General features: G+C 36.9%; 1 protein-coding gene across 2 annotated transcripts; it reads left to right on the plus strand.

Moving 5' to 3' along the window:
• Nucleotides 1-837: 837 nt before the first annotated feature.
• Nucleotides 838-20799, plus strand: DEPDC7 (DEP domain containing 7). 2 transcript variants are annotated; one of them, XM_016206191.2, is made up of 9 exons: nt 838-941; nt 12956-13346; nt 15124-15251; nt 16052-16241; nt 18551-18762; nt 19547-19689; nt 19878-20003; nt 20098-20176; nt 20486-20799. In XM_016206191.2, exons 1-9 carry the CDS (start codon nt 923-925, stop codon nt 20677-20679), a joined length of 1482 nt encoding a protein of 493 aa, XP_016061677.2. In that variant the 5' UTR covers nt 838-922; the 3' UTR covers nt 20680-20799. The 2 variants fall into 2 exon arrangements, with proteins under 2 accessions (XP_016061677.2, XP_016061676.2); XM_016206190.2 differs by lacking the exon at nt 838-941 and having other exon boundaries at nt 12846-13346.
• Nucleotides 20800-22416: the final 1617 nt, after the last annotated feature.

The following is a 22416-nucleotide window of genomic DNA, read 5'->3' on the forward strand; positions in this document are numbered from 1 at the left end:
TCTTGACTGGATGTTGACTTGGGTAATATATGAATAGTAACTTGAATTCTTTAATTAGAAAAATTGTTTATAAATTTGAAAATTTTTGTACCTTTAAATATTCAGTGGTAATTTCTTAGACTTTGCACACATTGCTTCAGAAAAAAAATAATAAAGCTATATCCATTTTGGGTGGGGGGAGAAATTCCATTTAGTAAAAGAGAAAACTGTCACCCTAAGCCAAGCCTGGGGACCTCAATAAAGTTATGACAACAAGTGTCATAGTTTATTTATTAGTTTACCAGCCCCAAATAGTCATACAACTTTACTACAGACATTGTTTTGTATATATTGGTCATGATATATATCAATTTTTAATTAACTGAAACTTGTATAGAATGAAAGAGTAAAACAACCGTTTCATACTTCACTACTCCATGAGAAAGGGTGATTGTTGACTTATGGCTTATATAAAGAATAAAGGGGGTGGACTGTGAATAACTGGAATATTTTCACAAAATACTTATGGTAAACATAATTTATTCTAATTCTTTCATAGCACTTATAGACTTCAACTAATATGAAAACTTTAAAAGTCCTGTATTTGAAATCACATGAAGGGCAATTCATTATTAATACTAATTTATTCATTGGTTTTCTATGATTTTAATATACAAGTAAAATTGTACAGATGTTAACATTAAAAGTGTTCTGCTTTTTTTAAAAAAAATGTAGAGCATACCACTATATGAAGTATACTATGAATACAGAAAATTGTATATTTGGAATTATTTTTTGCTTGATACTTACTGCACCTGAAATATTTTAGTTTTTTAGGCATTCATAAAAATTGAGAGCCCACTATGAACCAGCTTCTGAACTAAGGGCTGAGGATACAACAGTAAAAACACAAAAATTCCTGTTGTCTTGGAACTTATAATCTATGAAAAAAGTCCTACCAGGTAAGAGGAAACTTTATGAGCTGTATTTCTCAAAATGTGGTTCTCTGACATTCTGCATTATAATTATGAATGGTACATATTAAAAATGATGAATATTTGTGTATTTTACCATAATTTAAAAAAATTATGGAGATTCTCAGGTACACCACCCCAGAAGCAGGAAATAAAAATGTGCAGTGGTGGACAGGAATTTGTGTTTTTAAAAAGCACATAATGGGCCTGGCCGGATGGCTCAGTTGGTTTAGAGCCATCCTGTGCACTGAAAGGATGCTGGTTCAATTCCCGGGCACATACCTGGTTTGCAGGTTTGGTCCCTGGTCAGGGCATGTACGGAAGGCAACCAATTGATGTTTTTCTCTCTTTCCCTCCCTCTCCCTTCCTCTCTCTCTAAAATCAATAAAAATATATTTTTAAAAAATAAATAAAAAGCACATAATGGTAAAAGCCATTATCAGTTTAAAAAAATTTAGAATGTAATTTTTAGAGTATATTTGAAGTCCTCATACACCCAAGGTCTTTGGTAGCTTCTAAAAGGCCATTATAAGGACATGAAAATCTAAAAATATAAATTTTTTCTTCTAAATTATGTACAGATGGATCCAAAACTGTTGAAACACACTCATTTGAATGGACATTAATCTATACAAAATAAACTATTTCTAGAAAAAGATCTTTTTAAATGACAGAAGAGCATATTTTCAGCATGGTGTATACTTAATCTTTAAGACTTTGAAATAGCCTAAATAAATAAACAAAAATTTAAAAAATATATAGAGAAAGAAATTATAAACTTTTCCCTTATAGTATCCAATCATTTTAAAAGGTCAGCCTCAAGGCTGGCTCATACCAAGGCCTTCTTTGTTCCCCAGATATGTTCATCGTGTAATGTACTATTGCTCAAAATTTCTTTAAAAATTAAGATTAAAATAGAAAGAACCAGGCTGGCCTGTGTTGCTCAGTGGCTGAGCATCGACCTATGAACCAGGAGGTAATGGTTCAGTTCTGGTCAGGGCACAATCCCAAGTTGCAGGATTGATCCCCAGCAGGCAACATCCAATAAATGACTCTCTCTCTTCACTGATGTTTCTCTCCCTCTCTCTTCCTCTCTCTGAAATCAATAGAAACATATATATTTTTTAAAAATGGAAATACCTCTGGGAAAGGTAACTTACTTATCACTTCACATGAAATTTATCAATTATGTATCAGATCCTTTTCAGAAAATAAGTTTTAATTCCTTTCTCTTTTCAGTGCCCTCCTTCTCATTTTCCACACCACTTGGTCCCTTCAAAAAATGAGAATGAATATGAGAAATTTCATAAATTTCTTAAATGAAAATAGTCTACTACAACAAATTTTGGTAGGGTGAACCTTGGTTAAGATATGAACCTGAAATGTGATTAGCCTAAATGTGAAGTGGAAATTTAAAAATTATATTTTCAATGTTTTAATAGTGACAAGATGGCAGATTACCACCTTAATAAAATTCTTTTAATTGCGAAAAGATTTTTACTTATCATTGGTTTACATTGCTAGAGAAACCAGAGGTGTTGGTTGGGTTTTTTTGGTGTGTGTTTTGTTTGTTTGTTTATAATTTTTAAATTCAGGATTGCACCAGAACAGATTAGTGAAACATAAACTTTCTGTTCTGTTTCCTACCTCTTGATTGGCTCAGACAAATTTAGATCAAGTGAAGTTTTCCCATGTGTTAAACATAATACTGACTTGCCACACTTATTTGAGATAACTAATAAAAGTAATTTTAAAGCATTCTAAGAGAAAAAAACTTGCAAAAATTACCAGCTGGGTACATGCTTACTGAGAGTCTCATAGTACGGGGTGGGGGTTGGGGGAGGGAGGCTGAAGGCTTTGCAGCAATATCCTGGGTTGGTCAGCAAGGGAGGAATTTTCCTTCATGTCATAAACTGCCTGAATGTAATACTTGCTAGAGATGAGAGGAATTTTTTATGAGTTTCTTTTAAAAGAGGTTCCTAACCATTCAACTTTAAAAAGTATGAAGCTGATAGTTTTTTAAAGCTCTGTATTTTGATGAGGACAATCAAGACATCTACTCTGTGCCCAACACTATATATACTGAAAAAAATCTGTAAGGTTAAAATATGCTTCTTGCCCTGGACAATTCTCCAATCTTGTTAGATAATCAAGATGTGTTTGCTGAAATAATTAGGTAGTATCTATCTATACAAGGAGGTAGGAGGCCAAATAGTAAGGTACTTGGTAAGTGCCATCAATGGTCAGAGAAGAAATCTATCAGGGTAATCCGGAAATATATGTCCAGTGAAGAAAGTGGGATTTGAGCTAGGCCTCTGGGGTACATATAGTTAGGTAGAGAAGAGGAAATACAGCATTTCAGGTGAGCTAGATATAGCACAAGCTGGTAAAAATTCTTTGATAGGTGATATAAATTATCAAAATGGTCACTGAAGTAACCAACCTTTTCAAAAGACACAATATTGGTTTGTAAAAACTGGTTTTCAGAAATAGGATGAGCTATTTTCTTCTCCCAAGTAGTGAGGATGGACTTGTGTGTTCATGCAGTTATGTAACATGGGGCAGACTAAAGATAACAGGCCTACTGTGTGCTGGAAACTGGTCCTAAATTGTATCTTATCTGTGAGCAGTAACCAATAGAGAAATACAAAGAAAATTCCTTTAGGGTAAGTGAGGCCAGGTTTTACAACCACCAGGGGGAGAGAGCATATTTAAAAAAGGGCTAAGCCGTTGGCAATCTACTAAATCTTAGGAAGAGCCCTTGCCCATTAGACTCAGGCCCCTGGGTCATAGCTTCTTAGTATGTATGCTCCGAAACCACCACGTGTAGAGCTGCTTCCAATAAGCGAAGCAGTGAACTCCCACTTAAATACCATCCTAATTTATAACCTGATCACACAGGCATCCTCCTTCCAAGAAGACATTTCTTATATATGTACCAAGGGTTTAAAATAATTGCAAAACTCTCAAATTTCAAAAAAATGGGCAAATACCTGGCCACTGAATTACTGTTCTCTTAGATCACTCATCCTTTCAGACGTACCCCAACGGAGCCCTGGATTCCCTGGTTTCAACTGCCCACTGACAGTCCTCCCTCCCCTTTTCCTCGCTTTCGCTCCGTCTCCGTAGCAAACTCCGTCCCTACCCACCTGACCAGATACCTGGGAGGCAGCACCCTCCGGCCGGCCAGACGCCCTCCGGGTGGCGGCCTCCAGACGCGGCTCCCCTGGGCCAGATAAAGGTTAGTTTGTTCTTTACAGCGAGCCAGTGTGTGAAACCCTAGATGCTCTTGTCACCATGACACAATTTTAAGCACTCATGTTCCAGACCCAGCTACTAAAATGCTGCACATCAGTCCGTGGCATCTTCATAAAGAACACCGTGAAGCGGAGCTAGGACTACCGCCGCGTCCCGGGCGAGCGCTGAGGCGCGGCACTGAGTCAGCCGCGGGGGCCCAGGGCTCGTCCACGAGGGAACGCGGGCGGCGCCCGGCGGCCAGAGCCTGCGGGCTCGCCCCACTGCCTGCGCAGCGCCCGCGCGCACTCGCGGCCCCACGCGCCGCACCGCTGTCTACCTGGCCGTCTCCGCGTCGGCGACCGGCCGCGTCGTCCTCGAGGGCGGGGTCCGCACCGTCTCCTCTCGTGCGCGCCCGCGGCTACTCGCCTCCTCGGCGGGCACGTGACCCGCGGCGCGGGGCGGCCCAGTCCTCGGTCGGGGGCGGGGCCTGGCGGGAGCCCCGCCCCGTCCCGTCCCGGACCGGTTAACAGGCGGCGGCGGGCTCCCACTTCACCGCGCAGCGGCCGGAGGAGCTGTGTCCCGCGAGCCACGGCTATGGCCACGGTGCGGGAGAAGGCTGCGGCGCTGAACGTCTCCGCTCTCCACGGCCCGGCGCAGAGGCCCCCTGGTAGGTGCCGCGGGCCCTGTCGCAGAGCGGGCGGTCCCCCGGCGGGCTGGTGAGCGGAGGCTGCCGCTCTCGCGCGGGATACACTTTCTGGATAAGTAATATTTCAGTGAATAGAAGTTTTTGACTTTAATGGTTACATGACATTAGGATAGACGTTGGTGAATTCTGCCACCAGCTTAATCATATCTTTGGGGGCAATTTGCTTAGTATCTTGGTTTCTTTAAATGTCCAAATGAACGGGATCGGATGATCAGTTATAAAATTCCGATTCTAGAGTATCTATAACTCAGTAAATATAGTTAAGATATCCAGATAACACTCGGCTTTTTCTCCCGTTAGATAGGTTACAACTTTTTCTCCTTTCTGAAGCTGCAGTGTGGGGTGTTATAGGAATTGGCTCCCTGACAAAAAGCCTTTCATCTGTAAAATGTTGAGCAGGTGACAGTGGTCAGTGAATTGACTTAGATCAAACGGGTCATCTCGGTAGCTCCAGTCTTGTATTTGACTTATAATTAGTAATGCTCCTTTTAATCTTCAAAAGCTAATAAATTGTGATAAAGAACTACTTTTCATCTGTACTTTTCTAAGAACAATTGTAATATTGACCTATTCTGATCCAATTTAAAGGATTCAGCGAAGTACATGTTACCCAGATTCAGAATTTCTCCTTGTTTTACATTGTGAACCGAAGGAAAATACTTCATCATTTGAGGATTTAAAATCAAATGATATTGGAAATAATCATGAGAAAACTTTAGGCTCACGTTCTGAGTGAAAGAAATCCCCAAATTTTACATGACTAAAAATATAGAATCCTGTCTTCTCCAACAACTGAAATACCAATTCTAGGCTTTGGGCACCTGTGAACTGGTTCTTGGATGTTGTAAGGGAATATGTTTTCAAAATTAAGTAGATGACACTCAGACAGGAGAGTTAAAGTTCTGCTTAGCGGATTTGAACCCAAGGAAAAGACCACTATTCTCTGCACACCAGGTGCAGTGGGTAGAAAAGGGCCCACTGCCTTTTCTCATTTGTTTTGCTTGCTGCAGTCAGAGCCCTAACCTGTTGGCATTTGTTAATCCCTCTTCCACCCTTTAGTTGGCTTGTCACAGTCCCAGGGAGCACAGTAATAGGAGCCTCTGTTCCTGGTTCCTTGCCATTCCCTTTCTGTGTGCTCTGGCAAACAGCTTGTACGTTTTTCTACCGATTAGTAACTTCTCCATACCTTAAAGGGGCTGGAATGACCAGGGACCTGATTTATGTAGAAATAAAGTCTGTGTGTTAACTTTCAGCAAGTACTTAGAAGATATTTGTCTTTTATTATAGACAAAAAAGAAAGTGGTATGTTATCCTGTTATCCCTTTATACTGTAACTTAATTCTTTGAATTCACCTGGTGTCACTTTTCCAGGGAGCTCAAAGTACTTCCCATATGCTCTCTCATTAATCTGTATGAATTAAAGCAGTGACCACTGCCTACTTTTGTTGATAGTTCTCTTAACATATTTTTAAATTGTCCTTATTAGTAGAGATTTATTTTACATACTTACCTGCCTGAAACCTTCTTTTCAGAGGTAATCTCAGTCTTCAGCATGACAGCTCTAATACCACATAAAAGGAAACCAAACTTTGGACTACCAAACCAACATGCAATAAAAGTTTTGTAATATTGGAATCACTGTACAGGAACTTTTTCCCATTCAGTCACAGCTGTCTAGTTTTAACACCCCAAACACAGTTCTCTACCTTTATCTATTGTCAGGTTTTGGTTAGTATCCAATAAATGAAGTCCTTTTCCTTTGTCTTGACAATTCTGTAAATAATGTTTTAAAACCTCATATAAAAAAATCCTTAAATAAAATTCTCTTAATTAAATCTTAAATGATTTAGGATTTTTATATTATTTTCTGATGAAGAGTTAAATCCTCTGGCATGTATCACATCTTGTCTTTGCATCTGCTAGTGGCCTTTATTTAACTGAATACTGTTCAGAGCTTGACATCATCATCAAGGTGGTATGAATAGGTAAAGAAAGGGCAGACTCTTTGAGGGTAGAGACTGTCCTCTTAGTTCAGAGAAAGGAAGAAGAAAGATACCCTCACCTTTCTTTTTACTTTGTGTGTGTGTGTGTGTGTAAATGTTTTAATTAGAGGATTCTTAGATAAATCTTTAAAATTTTAGAATAGATTTAGATTTACAAAAAAGTCATGAAGTTAGTACAAAGAGTTCCCATATGCCCTTCACTCAGTTTCCCTTATTAGTATAGTACATTTGTCACAATGAACCAATACTGATACATTATTATTAACTAAGCCCACACTTTACTTAGACTTCCTCAGTTTTTGCCTACTGTCTTTTTTTCTATTCCAGAATACCATCTAGGATATTCCATTACATTGAGTCCATGTCTCATTAGGCTCTTCTAATTGTGACAGTTTCCCCCTTTGTTTTCTGTTAATTGCTGGGTACTGTGCTAGCCACTTTACATATATTGTCTCATATGATCCTCACAGTGACTGAGAGAAGTGTAATTAGCTCTGTTTTGAAACAAAAAAAGTTGGGTAGTTTTCCCAAGATTGCATTATTAGTAAATGATGGCGCTAAGAATAGGACCAGGTCTCTGGGACTCCAAAACCCATGCTTTTGTTTTATATTTTGTATTCACAGAAATTAGCACTGTGCCTACTGTATTAACACAAGCTTCCATGTCTGAACAGTATTTGATCAACCAAAGGTTTTTGAACTTTGGCATTTGCTTTGTTTTGGGGGCTGGCCCTGTGCATTATTGGATGTTTAGCAGCATCCCTGGACCCTCAACCCACTAGGTGCCAGTAGCATCCCCTCTCCTCAGCTTGTGACACAAAAATGTCTCTAGACATTGTCAAATGTCTAGTGGGGAGTAAAATCACCCACTGTGAACCACTGTGTTAAACCTTCTTTAAAATTTTTTAGTAGTTGGTAATAATTTACAACTAACAAGTACTGAATAACCAACTGTATTATGTGAAGCACTCCATAAGGCATTTAAATAATTTGAATCTCTGTAAACTATAAGGAAATTTGAAAGAAATAAGGCACTAGCTCATTGTTCAATTTTTGTAGAAACTGCCTACCATGAGCTATCTGAGTTTTTTGGAGGGGAGGGGGGCAGTTTAATGTCTGAAAATGAAAATAAAATTCTTACATGTTCATTTTTAGCATATTTTAGTCATTATGTATGTATGTTTATATTACATTGGAATCCAATTTTATTTATTGATTGATTGAGAGAGAGGAAGGGAAAGAGAAATATCGATCTGTTGTTCTACTTATTTATGCATTCATTGGTTGCATCTTTTTTAAAAATTGATTTTAGAGAGGAAGGGGAGAGAGAGAGAAACATCAATGTGAGAGAGAAACATCAATTGGCGCCGCCCCCACACCACATGCACCCCAACCAGGAATCAAACCCACCACCTTTTGGTATACTGGGTGATGCACCAACCAACTGAGCCACACTGGCCAGGGCTTCTTTTTTTTCTCTTTAATTTATAATTTTTATTGTTGACACTACTGCAGATGTCCCCCTCCTTTGCCCACCTCCCTTAGCCCTGACCACACTATTGTCTGTGTCCATGAGCTATGCCTGTATGTTCTTTAGCTAATCCCTTCACCTTCCTTTATCCAGTCCTCCCACCCACCTCCCCTCTGACATTTCTCAGTCTGTTCCTTGTATTCATTGGTTGCTTCTTGTATGTGCCCTGACCAGGGATCTGACCTGCAACCTTGGCATATTAGAACAATGCTCTAACCAACTGAGCTAGCTGGCCAGGGCCATGGGATCCAATTTTATAATGTGTATATTGATCTTCTAAGGAGTTAATATAATCTTACTATTCAAAATTATTATGTGTTTTAGCCCTTAAATAGGTTTTCACAGTAGGACCATAGTTGATGCTGACTGCACAGATCATAGTCAGTGCTGGTTATCCCTTTGTCACTCTTGAGTAAGTGTAATTTCCTGACATGTCTGCCTCATGACTTGATTTTTAGGGAACTATTATGGTAACAGCTTGATTATTTAGTGTGCATTTTTAGAAGCAAAGATGGTTATTTATTATATTACAAATATATATCAGAGCTCAATAATAGAAGTTTAACTTTTTTATTATTGGTAACTTTTTGGTAGACTTCTAATACATAAAAGGGCAGGTCTTTTTTTTTGAAAAACAGCTATCGTTTTCAAGCAAATAAAGATAACACTGCTTGAAAAATGAATGTTAACTAGCCTAGACTTATGTAGTACTTAAAAACGTGTATAATATGTTACAGATCTGGTTTAAAACAATTTCTGAGTTTCTTGTTAGGCCACTTTCCAAAATGCTTTTTATCTGATAAGGTCAAATTTTTCATATGCTTCATTTCTTACTATATTGTATCTGGTGTTCAATATCTATATCTAACTGGAAAGGTATAATTTCAGTCTCTGAAATCCTATAATCAGTAGTTTAGGCCTGAAGTCAGCATTAAACATAGCGTTCAACTCTTGTAGCATGAAATGAAGAAACCAACCTAGAGGTAAATCTCTTATACAGGTTGATCACAGCTGGTCTGAAGACTCTTTGATTCTTTGGTCATGATGATTTTAGAGCACACTTGACCAAATGTAAATAAGGAAGCATCAAGATGTAAACAGTGATAAATTTTAAAGAATTTTCCAGCTCATATGCAAGTGATGTTTGAGGACAAGCTGAAGCTTCAATTCTGGTTGCTTGGCTTACAAAGCATTCATTATATACTTCTGATCTCTTGAATCCTGTTTAGAAATCACAATAATTCATCTTACTGGACATGTTCTGCTATACCAATATTCATTTCAGCCATTAGATGGTGATAAATAAATTTTAAACCAGCATGTGGGGGATCTGTGTTCAACTGGTGAAGTCGGCATTAAAAAAACAGGTTATCCTGGTGTGGGTTTTGGCACATTTACTTGTTAGGTCAAGGGTATATTATGTATTAAAGTATCTGTACGAACATGAGCTAGTTTAGGCCTGTGGGTGGCAATGCTTGAGGGGAAATATTCAGGGTGCAATGGCTGGGAATTAATGGTCAGTGAGAACAGAGGGGACCTGAAAGGGCTGAATTATATAATGCCTGGAGGACTCTGGAAACACTGTGTGGCTCACAGGTGCCTGCTATCCTGCTCTAACCTGTTCTTTAATCTTTTATGCTGTGTTATCCAACCTGCAAAACTTCCTGACTTCCCATATTCAAGCAAGTTAACAGGGAAATTTATCCTTTACCTTTAAATTCCCACGTGCAGATTAGCCTTTTCCATGTCGCTGAGGCTGTGTATCCCTCCCTCTCACCTACTTCATTTGTCTTATTGATCTCAAATTAATAAGTGACTCAGCCTTATCTTTCAGGGTTTGTGTGCCAACCTACTTGTAGCTCAGCTGACTTACGTGTTTCGCCATTAATATTATCACTAACCCAGAAGTCTGTTTCACTGGTACTTAAAAGGCAATCTAATCTCTACAAGATTGAATCTGGCTTATTTTCCTTTCCTGTCTTACCCCTGTGTACTGTAAATAGTATATATTATAGAATTTATGACATCCTGCCTTGTTTTAGGAGTATTAACTACTAAGTTAATAGTAGTTAAGGGTTCACATAGCTTGATTAAGGATTCACAAATCTTAAAGTTGGGTATTTTGTTTCTTTTGATCTCACTGGCTCACTTAAAGCTCTTTCACTTAATCAAATTCTTCAATGAAAGTTAATGCTAAAACTCTCTGGTGGCTTACTTTTTTACTTGAATGTATTGGGATGATAGTGATTGGTGGCTTGCTCTAGTATATTTATATTTAAGTACTAGGAAAAGCTAGTATATATTTACTACCTATGAAACAGGGCAAGTTTGTTTAATTCACTGAGCCTTAATTGCCTCAAAATAGGGTATTAATAACTATTTCAGAGGAGTTTTTCAGGATTAAATGGGAGAAGGCAGAGTTTGTCATACTGTGAATACTAAATGTTAGCTATTAATAATACAATGAAGATATGAAAAAGACTAAAGAGCAGACATTAAGTTCATTTAAATCTTCACTATAATCTCTGGTAGTTTAGGAAGTTAAGCATAGTAATGGCTAACACTCCTTCTGTTTAGTCATTGTGACTGGAAACAGTACAGCTGTTCCTGAGTTCTGGACCTATTTTGAAATTCCATCAAATGCCTGATTCTGGCTCTATTCAGTAGAGACTAAATAGTGTACCAGTAGTAAATCTAGTTCCAGTTAGATTTATCTAGTTGATTCTCTATAATTTCATTCTTAAAACTGCTCACATGATATTTGGAAAACTGGCATCATTTTTTCCCCTTCTTTGTTTATTAATAGATTATGAAGTATCTTGAATTTTAAAATAGAATTTTGATAATTAAAAACAATTAATGATTATTTTAAAATAACACCATAATAATGACTAGATAGTAAATTGCCCATCAGCTTTTGGTATTGGAAACCTACAAATAAACAGTAAAGGGCTTTATGTATATGTGTATGCCAGTAAATTTTCATAGTAAAGATGTTAACAATGCCTGGCCAGGCGTGGCTCAGCAGTTGAGAGTCGACCTGGGATCCAGGCGATCAGGGTTTGATTCCCGGTCAGGGCACATGCCCGGTTGTGGGCTTGATCAGTGACTCTCTCATCATTGATGTTTCTGTCTCTCTCTCTCCCTCTCCTTTCCTCTCTCTGAAATCAATAAAGATATATTAAAAAAAAAAAAGTTAACATTGCTAGTAGCTACAAAATTATAGTGTAATGGTTCACTACACTCATTATATTAATTGCAACACAAAAGATGAATTCCAAATGACCCACTTAAAATTTATGACTCTAGTGCATTAAGTGGAATTTTAATATCCTTCAGGAACTTATCTTTGCTTTCACCTTATATATTCTGTTTTATCTAAGAAGGCAGGAAGGTAATTTCCAGTAGTAGTTTCAATTATAATTCTCCATATTCCTTACTGTTGTACTGATGCATATTGTTTTCCTTTTTAAACTCCCTTAAGGGAAGTTTTCAACTTCTCTGTTAAAATATCCTAAAAATAAAGGAAGTTTGATAAATGCTTTAAAATTATATAGGACATGAGCCAAATCCCAGTACCATCTCTTATAATGTCTGGAATTACACTTATCCTCTGTAAATGTTTTCCATCTTTCAAAAAGAGGTATCTCCCTCATAAGGTTGCTATGAAGACTAGATCATTTATGCAAGGCCCTTAATAGAGTTCCTTGCACATAACTGGTAACTGCCATAAGGTCCTACTTGATCTGCAAACTCTTACCTCCACTCCTCTCTGATCTCACTTCCTACTGTTCTCTCCCTTGGTCACCCACTCAGGCCATGCTGGCCCTCTTCCTCTTCTCAAGGCCTTTGCTCTCTCTGTTCTCTCTGCTCTTCCCCCAGATATCTGCACAGCTTGCTTCCTGGTTTTTAAATGGCTCCCAGAAACTCAGTCTTCTGCTCAGATATCACATTGTTAGAGAGCTGTTTCCTGACGTCCATCTAAAATAGCCTTCTCTTCCTTACCTAGCTTTAGTTTTCGTCTTAGAATTGATTTAACACATTTGTATTATCTGTACCTCCCCATAAAGTATGGCTATGAGAACAAGGACTTTATTTTGCTCACTGTTGTATCCTAGTAGATAGGACAGTGTTTAGCATATAGTAGGCACTACATTTTTTAATGACTTGTTACTAATAACTTAATATTTCAGTAACAAGCTGACCCCATAATTATTCCTTATTAATAACTTGGGAAATTGCCACTCTTTGCTTTTTTTTTTTTTTAAATATATCTTTATTGATTTCAGAGAAAGGAAAGGAGAGGGAGAGAGAGAGGCAGAAACATCAATGATGAGTCATTGATCGGCTGCCTAGCCTGCGCAACCCGGGCATGTGCCCTGACCGGGAATCGAACCCCAATTGCCTGGATCCTAGGTCGACGCTCAACCGCTGAGCCATGCCCGGCCAGGCGCCACTCTTTGCTTAAGGATTGCTTAGACCTTATCACAAATGAATAAAGCTACTCTGATTTTTTCCATTCCAGGTTTCAGTGTGGCCCAGAAACCATTTGGAGCCACATATGTATGGAGCAGCATTATAAACACTCTTCAAACACAAGTGGAGGTGAAAAAACGAAGGCACCACTTAAAAAGACATAATGACTGCTTTGTTGGTTCGGAAGCAGTTGATGTCATTTTTTCTCACCTAATTCAGAATAAATATTTTGGTGATGTAGATATTCCTCGGGCCAAAGTGGTAAGAGTGTGTCAAGCACTTATGGACTACAAAGTATTTGAAGCAGTTCCAACCAAAGTCTTTAGAAAAGACAAAAAACCTATGTTTGAAGATAGTAGTTGCAGCCTTTATAGATTCACAACAATACCCAACCAAGACAGTCAATTTGGCAAAGAGAATAAACTACATTCACCTTCCAGGTTAGTATATAATGTAAGATCATCATGGGATATTGGCAGGATTTTGTCTACTTTTTAATGAGATGCTCACTGGCTTTATGTTCCTTTTGAATTAGCAAATTAGGCAAAAATCTGAATCTGTGGATAAATTTGATAGAGTTACCTTTTGTTTTTTCAGTATCTCTTAGAATTCTTGTTTGTTTCTGCTAAATATAAAATATGAACAATCAACAAACTTTGATTTTTCTGCTTCAGGTTACAATTATAGTGTAAAAAATGTTAGAGAGTTTATACAGAGCGGTATGAGAGCAGAGAAGGTGAGGGCAGGCAGGTAGGGTATCACTAAACTCCACAAAATGGCAGCATGTGGGAGCCAGAATGCACATGACCCATGAAGGAGTTTGTGCTTGATCATACGTTTGGAGAGGCCACAGAAAGATGAGACTGCATTTTAGAAAGGACGCCCTGCAGCTGTGTGGTCAGCCTGATAGGGAGAGCTAGCTCGGAATCTTTTGCAGTGTCGCCGCCTACACGTGAGGGTGAGGCAAGCAGCGTGGTGAAGAGGAGGGGGTCATTTAAGGGAGAACATGGGACAGACTGTACAGCCCAGTGATTGAAGTGAATGTAGGTGAGGAGTGCATAATGAACCGAGTTATTTGTTATAAAAAAACCTTTTCCCTTTTATTCCCCTCAGCTAAACTGTGTCAAGGTAACTGAAGCTCTTATAATTCAGAACTGACACAAGTCAGAGTTTTAGTGTACTGACTTTCAAATATTTAAAAATTCTTATATTTAAAACATAAAAATTTACCGCTATATGTAGGAAGGAAATATGAGGATAAGGTAGGGCACAGTCAGCACTTTCCAGATACAGGTCCACAGGCTTTATCTGAAACCCCTGGTTCCTGACTGATGGGTCTAATAGTTTGGAGCTTTGGAGATTTTAGAGGAGTATTTTATACATATATATTAGATAATACCCCTAGAGGTCTAGTACAGCATCTAGCAGTCAACCTATTAATATTTTTTCGGTAAGCAAAATACTCATACTAACTGTGATAAATAAAAGCTATGATAGTCTCAAGAGAGGTTTTGTCATATGAGTTCTGAGTAAACTTAAGATTTTTTCTAAGCTTTCTGGGTTTCAGAATTGTGGACAAAGGATTGTAGATCTGCATTTGGAAAATGATTAGCACTGTCTATCAAAGAATGCCCCAGAAATAGAGGTAACTGATAAAAACATTAAGCATAATGAAGTTTGTTTTAAAATTCAGACTAAAATTTTAATCATTGAATTACTTAAATATAAATGTTCAAAGGGGAATTTAGAGTATGTATATTTAGGCTTGATAAAAAAGGTGGGATTTTGCTTTTTATTCTATTCTTAGAATTTGCATTGTTGTGGGTTTTTTTGTTTTAGTTTTGTTTTGTTAATCCTTGCCTGAGGATATTTTTTCCATTGCTTTTCAGAGAAAGTAGAAGGTAGGGAGGAAGGGGGAGAGAGAGAGAACCATTGATGTGAGATAGTCACATTGACTGGTTGCCTCTTGCACGAGCCCTGACCAGGGGTGGGGAGCAAACCTGCAACCCAGGTACGTGCCCTTGACCAGGAATCGAACCCACAGCCCTTCGGTATGTGGGCTGACACTCTAACCACTGAGTCACACAGACTAGGGTGCATTTGTTGTGGTTTTGCTCTGAAACACAGAAACTTTCTAGAAACTCTTGGCTCTCGCATACTGAAATATTTCTGTGGGCTTACTAATAAACATGAATTTATGAAATAAATTCATTTTAGGTATACAGATGCATTATTTAAGTCATCTGATATCAAATCGGCAAGTTTAGAGGATCTGTGGGAAAATCTGAGTTTAAAGCCTGCTAACTCCCCTCATGTAAATGTATCTGCAACTTTGTCTCCACAAGGTAAGCTAAAGAGGGTACAAGTAAGAAACAGAAGATTAACTTCAAATAAAGTTATTTAAAAATGTTTCAATCGTAACCTTTTTAGAATTTAAATATTCAAAGCACAAAGAAAGAGCACACTGTGTATTAAAACTGTTTATATTAAGTTTTAACAGAGGTCTATTATCTTTAACAAATAGATCAGTGTTGCAATTCTTGAACACTGACTTTTGTCCTATCAGCTGGCAGAGGTTCAAATCTGAAATGTTTTGCATGCAAATTTTTATTTAAAATATGCCCTCAGATATTTTTTCCCTAAGATTTTATTAGTTTAAATAAAAATTTGAAAGTTACATTAAAATAGTAACAGAATTCTTATGTTCTGCCTTGTCAGTAGCAGTGGAATAGAGTTTAATGACTGATTTCCACCTTCCCTCCCCCATCCTTGGGGTGGAAACCCTGATGGAATAATCTGCAACCAAGGGTTTCAAACCAGTTTTCAGACTGAATGAATCATTCTTTCTTCCAAAGTCCTTATTAACATGTTATATGACTTGATTTCTTATCTCTGCCATATAGCTTTTTATAGTACAAGAATGAAAAGAATTCCTGTTGTCCAAAGTCTGTTCTCCTACACTTTAAACAAATCTCGAATTGTTTTAAGAAACTACTTCTCATAAAGTTGACTATTTCTCTTTGTCTCTTTTTTTTTTTTTTTTTTGTGCCACAAATTTACTAGCTTAGACCTGCCTAGACAAATACTACAGTGAACATTTAGTAACTATTGCTACTTTTCACCCCATCATTTTTTCCCTGTGTAGTTATTAATGAAGTATGGCAAGAAGAAACAATTGCACGTCTACTACAACTTGTAGACCTTCCACTTCTTGACTCCTTACTCAAACAGCAAGAAGTTTTACCTAAAGTTCCTCAACCTAAGAGGCAGCCTGACTTGGTCAACAACAGTAACTATCTGGATCGAGGGATTCTCAAAGCTTACGGTGACTCTCAGTATGTGGAAATATATGTATATAATAATTTGAGTGTGCTTGTAGGGTGATTATAGCTAGTTTTAAGATAACCTTTTTAATTCTTCTATCCATAGAATCAGATATGCATGGGAAGTTGATATTATCAGTATTTGAGAAAGTAAAGAACAAAATCACCATCGTCAAAATTAGAAAAAGGTTTATATTTCATTATTTTTCATATTCATTTTTGTTTCACATATAACTTACTTGTACATCAAGTGAAGAAAATGATTATGCTTCATCTTCTTATCTTTGTTAAAATGTAGGTCTGGTTTCTTAGGGCTATCTGGTCTTCAAAAAAACCTGGAAAAAATGAACAGATTTGGCAAATTCTTAGAATCCTTTGACCACATATGCTTTAAAAAAATTTTTTTTTAATTTATTGATTTTAGAGAAGAAGGGGGAGAGAAAGAGGTTTGTTGTTCCATTTATTTATGCATTCATTGGTTGATTCTCATATGTGCCCTGACCAGGGATCAAACCTGAAACCTTGGTGTATTGGGATGATGCTCTAACCAACTGAGCTACCTGGCCAGGGCTCCACATATGCTTTTATATGCCTCTAGAATAGTGTTAAATATGTATTTTTAAGTTAACTAGTTTTATTAAAGAAATATAATGAAAGTAACTCTTGTTCTCACCTCTGACTACCATTCTCCTGAATATAAATCTTAAGGTTTAAAGGCTTAAATTAACTTCAAGAACTAAGGGAATTATTTCTTTTTTCCTTAAGGAAGAGTGCTATATTCCTTATAACTTTGAAGCTCCTCTCCTAAATAAAATTATTAAAGGTTAAAATCTTGTAGTTTTAATTATTTTGCCTTAGCAGATAGTGTTCTAGCACAGAGATGGAAATGTTAGAAATACAACTTACATGTTTAGTACTTCGCCAGCTCTACATTCCAATGAACTGTTTTATTATTTTATTTTTTAATTGGTTTTTTAATCCTCACCAGAGGATATATTTTCCATTACTTTTCAGAGAGAGCGGAAGGGAGAGAGAAAGAGAAAGAAATCATCAATGTGAGAGAAACATCAATTGGTTGCCTCCCGCATGTGCCCCAACCAGGGCTAGGGATCCAGCCTGCAACCAAGGTATATGCCCTTGACCAGAATTGAACCCAGGACCCTCCAGTCCATGGGCTGATGCTCTAACCACTGAGCCAAACTGGCTAGGGTTCCAATGAACTATTAATAAACAGCTGAATGTCTAAAGATAGCTTAAAACCTTATGTGAAAAAGTTAATCCCAACTTACTAGTTATTGAACTCTGCATGTATAATAGGAAGTTTATTATTCTACAGGAATTTTAATTACATTTCTGTAATCTAACGTAACGTGAAAACATTATTACCTTAAAATTTAAATACAGAATCAGAAATTGTGCTAGAAGTAACCTTAAAGATCATCTAGCTGCATCTTTGCCCAGAGAGGTGAAGTGACCTGCCCACCATAATGCACCTGGGTGGTAGATTAGTTGTTAACCTGAGTCTATAGCAGCAGAGTACAGGAATATTTTTAAAATCTCTATATATTAACAAATTAAATATTAAAAGTCATTTTATGGGGGAGAGATTAACCAAAGAATTTATATGCATATATGCACAACCCAAGGACATGGACAATGGTGGGGAGAGAGACTGGGAAGGGGTTTGGGATGGGTTGGAATGGGTCATTGGGGAGAAAAAGGGGTATCTGTAATATTTTAAACAAAAATAAACATAAACAAACAAAAAAAGTTATTTTATGTCTTGAAATATACAGCATTTCTCTTGTTACTCAGCTGGTATTTTATTAGAAATGGTAATAAATATTTAATTATTCTGAAACCTTATCATATCTTCCTCTATTCTCTCCTAGCCAAAGTGAGAGATGACAGATCATATGTAGAGCTCTGAAGGAACACTATATTAGAAAAATAGTGGTCTAGGAGTCAGATCTGGGATCTAGTCCTGCCTTGGACCTTGAGCAAGTAATTTAGAGTTTCTGTGCCTGCACTGTAAATGTGAATAAAGTTTGAATTTTGATGTCCTTTTCAGCTCTGTATTATTCTGGATAGCTTCCATTTTCACTTTTTTAAAAAGTAAGAAAAAGAAGACATATAATAAGCCAACCTTTTTAATCTGTGATACATGACCTAGCTATATATTAAAAAGAATCACACATATCTTTATCTAAGTGTGTAGAAATTTACCCTGGTGGCAAACTTTGAATAGCTATTAAGTTGGATATTGTGTGTCTATTTGTTACTCTTCACTTTTTAAAATACTTCTTTTTTTCCTCCCATAGGGAAGATGAGTGGCTCTCTGCAGCAACTGATTGCTTGGAATACCTTCCAGACCAAATGGTGGTGGACATAAGCAGAAACTTTCCTGAAGAACCAGATAGAATAGACTTAGTGAAAGAGCTTCTTTTTAATGCCATTGGCAAATATTACAGTAGTAGGGAACCTCTATTAAATCACTTATGTGATGTTCATAATGGAATTGCAGAACTCTTAGGTAAGTAAGATCTTACTGGATACTAGAATTTGTCTTTTGGATGAAACAAGAAAATGTTAATTGTCCTCAAAATTCAAAATTAATCAGAATGGTACAACTTCAAGCTGGGAGTGGATATGGATTGCATGTTTTTTTCAAAAACGTCTAGGGATAATTTGGAAAGAGGCTCTGAAAGTTATAAGCTCTGAATAAAAAAAAAAGTTATAAGTTCTAAATAGCTCTGAAGTTAGCTCTAACTTCTGGTGGCCACAGAAGAATGTTGCTCTCATTCACTGGAAGCTTATTGAACAGAGAGTAGCAGTTCTCTTCTTTAGACAGCAACACCATTACCACCACCATTCCCCTTCAGTCGTCAAAATGGCAGGCACTCTGCTTTGTCCCTCTACAAGTGAGCCAGACTGTTTCACCTGGTCTGTTGAAAACAAATTGGCAGGTTCAGAGAATCCTATTTTTCTCAGGTAACATCAGTACTGTACATATAGTGTGCCCTCAGAATGTACTGAATTGTTTGAAACAGGCTGGAAATTTATGTATAAAGCCGAGTTAGATTTAACATCCTAAGATGATTATATTGACAAGGACTTGGGTATTAGTTGCCAATCTGAGAATCGGCTTCCTTGATGGTATTGGTCATTCATTGGAAATCCTAGTCTTTTTGGTTTGCTTTTGAAAATTGTTTTGAGTAAATTTACTGTTTAGCTTAAGCTTTAATTTGAATACTGTTCCCTTTAATATAGTCATATTTGGTCAAAATTAAAAGCACTTTTTTTCCTTTTGGCTCAAGTGAATGGGAAGACTGAAATAGCATTAGAAGCTACTCAGCTCTTTCTAAAGCTTCTGGATTCCCAAAATAGAGAAGAATTTAGAAGACTACTGTATTTCATGGCTGTTGCAGCACATCCTTCTGAATTTAAATTACAGAAAGAAGTAAGTCTTTTGTGTAAAATGTTAATTGTAGTCAGTATCCTTAATGCTTATAGGACCCACGTGTCACATTATTCCATCATCGGCATCAAGTATGCTGAAATGGATAATAGCTATTATTATTTAACATTGCCTTTTATATTGAACTTTTAAATATATGCCATTAGGTATGTTTTGTTTTATTTTTATAGTGTGACAACCGGATGGCTGTGAAAAGGATATTCTCAAAAGCTATTGTTGACAATAAAAATTTATCTAAAGGCAAAACTGATCTTCTGGTACTCTTTTTAATGGATTATCAAAAAGATGTTTTTAAGGTAAAACTCTGAAAGTAGTTAATTTGGGCTTATGTAGATTAAAACGCATTTGAATAATGTCCAATATCCGCCCCCCCCCTTTTTTTTTTTTAAGATTCCTGGAACTCTACATAAAATTGTCAGTGTTAAGCTCATGGCCATTCAGAAGGGAAGAGATCCAAACACAGACACAGGTAATCTGAGAAATATTATTTTCATGGTCTTCCAAAGATAAATCCCTACTATTTATTTGAAAGTGTTTTGCTATAAGTAGTTGTAGTTAATTTCAACTAAACTTTAGACAGTCTCCTCAGACTTACCAAAGAGCCTCCTTATGCTCAAATGCAGCCTGACCAGGGTTAGAAAGTCAGCAGTGCTTAGTATCTTCAGTGCATTTTACAAAATGTGGAATAAAAATATAAAAATAAAAATATTGCTTGATTTTTATAGTTAAATCTGAAGAATAGATTCATTAACTGAACTTTGTACTTTGAATATTTAAGGATATACTTTTTGCCAGAGAATTGATCAAAGTGATTATTCAGACCACATACAGAAGACAACCAAGGATGAGCTACTGAATTTATTAAAAACTATTGATAAGGACCCAAAACTGTCTGCCAAAGAGAAGAAAAAATTGCTAGGTCAGTTCTATAAGTGTCACCCAAACATCTTTATTGAGTATTTTGGAGACTGAGTTTCTAATGTCTATATATAACTTTTGTATTTTAAGAATTATGTATCCTCAAGACCCAATCACATTTGTAATTTTGAATGTTCTTCTAAATATGAAACTGTACTTAATAAAACTTTTTTTGCATAACCTTTTATGTCTGGAACTGAGTTATTAGATGGTGTATTGCTGTTAAGTACTGATCTCTCTTAGGTGAGTTGATTTATAATTATTGTGTACAATACTTTATAGAACATCATAGGAATTTAAATGATATGACATTGTAGTGTTTACATAAGAAAGTATTAAACAGTAAGGATATACATAATTACAAGTTAACAGGAATGTGGTTTGTACTTTAAGAGGTACTCCTTAAAGATACAAGATTTGATAAAGTGAATTTGCTAATTACCGTAAACTGTAAACAAGTCAGAAATTGAACTTTCCTACTGCTTTTGAAAACTTCAACATCTTTTAAAGCTTATTGTGGAAAATTTCAAACATATATAAAAAATAGGGAGCCCGGCCAGTGATGCTCAGTGGTTGAGCACTGACCTAGGATCCAGGAGATCGAGGTTCGATTCCAGATCGGGGCGGGGGGGGGGGGGGGCATGCAGGAGGCAGCCGATCAATGACTCTCATCACTGATGTTTCTCTCTCTCTCCCTCTCCCTTCCTCTCTGAAATCAATAAAAATATATTTTAAAAATAAAATGGAGAGAATAGGATACTGAACTCCCACATACTTATCCAGTTTCAACAGCTCATGGTCAGTCTTGTTTCATTTACACCCCCACCCATTCCTTGGTCCCACCCCAGCAAATTTCAGACACATCACTTCATCTATAAATTTCAGTGTTTGGCTAAAAGTTAAGGACATTAAAAATATAACCACAATATTATCACACACAGACCCACAATTCCATAATATCATTAAATGTGCAGTGTTCAAATTTTCTGATCTTAAATGATTTTGATAGTTTATTGAAATAGGGATCCAAATAAGGTCCATAGTTGCAATTGGTTAATGTGCTTAAGTCTCTTTTAGTCTATAGGTTCTCTTTACTCTTCCTCCTCCTCTCCTTCGCACATCTCCCTCTCTCCCCCTCTCAGCTTGGTCACTTGTTCATATCTATATTTCTTGGCCATTAGAGCTAAAGTCTTCAACAACTTTTTATCCACGGTACTGATTATTTTGCAACTACTGCACTGTCAAGATATATTTGGTAAATACACAATATAATACAATACTATTTGAAATTGTTCAACCTGATAATAAAACCAAAAGATTACAATGAGAATGAATTTCATCTATTTAAACTTAGACTTTTAATGAAAGGTAGGGAAAATTAAAATGATGCACCAATATGCTAGCATGTCAATAAATCTTTTATTTTCTAAGATATAACTGATAGTCTTTACCTGGGAGAAAGTTAAGGACTCATATCTATAATATACCCATGATACCAATTCTAATAAAGCAGGGAATAACTTCACATCAGTTTTTTGTTGTGTGCATAGGCAAGAAGGGAAGGCAGCTTTCTTTACAATGAAGTGACAGAAGATAGTTGGCTTAAGATTTAAGTGTGAGGAAGTTTTCAGAAACTACTGAAAGTGGTGAGACCATAGCTGGCAGCGCAACTGCATGTGTACTATCTGATTTGCAACCTTTATTTTGCACATAATCAAATAGTATGATTATTTGCCAACCAAAACTAATGCCTCTCTCTCCTTAAGGGCAATGAAGAGCTAAATGCCTAAT

This window comes from Miniopterus natalensis, chromosome 11 (assembly GCF_054644295.1).
Source record: "Miniopterus natalensis isolate mMinNat1 chromosome 11, mMinNat1.hap1, whole genome shotgun sequence".
Classification (NCBI taxonomy): domain Eukaryota; kingdom Metazoa; phylum Chordata; class Mammalia; order Chiroptera; family Miniopteridae; genus Miniopterus; species Miniopterus natalensis.

Excerpts from the sequence above, each read along its gene's own strand:
- DEPDC7 (XM_016206190.2), top strand. The coding sequence starts at position 12,922 with ATGAATAAAGCTACTCTGATTTTTTCCATTCCAGGTTTCAGTGTGGCC. Across the intron at positions 13,347-15,123 it reads AAACTACATTCACCTTCCAG|GTATACAGATGCATTATTTA; the intron begins GTTAGTATATAA and ends AATTCATTTTAG. Across the intron at positions 16,242-18,550 it reads AAAGCTTACGGTGACTCTCA|GGAAGATGAGTGGCTCTCTG; the intron begins GTATGTGGAAAT and ends TTCCTCCCATAG.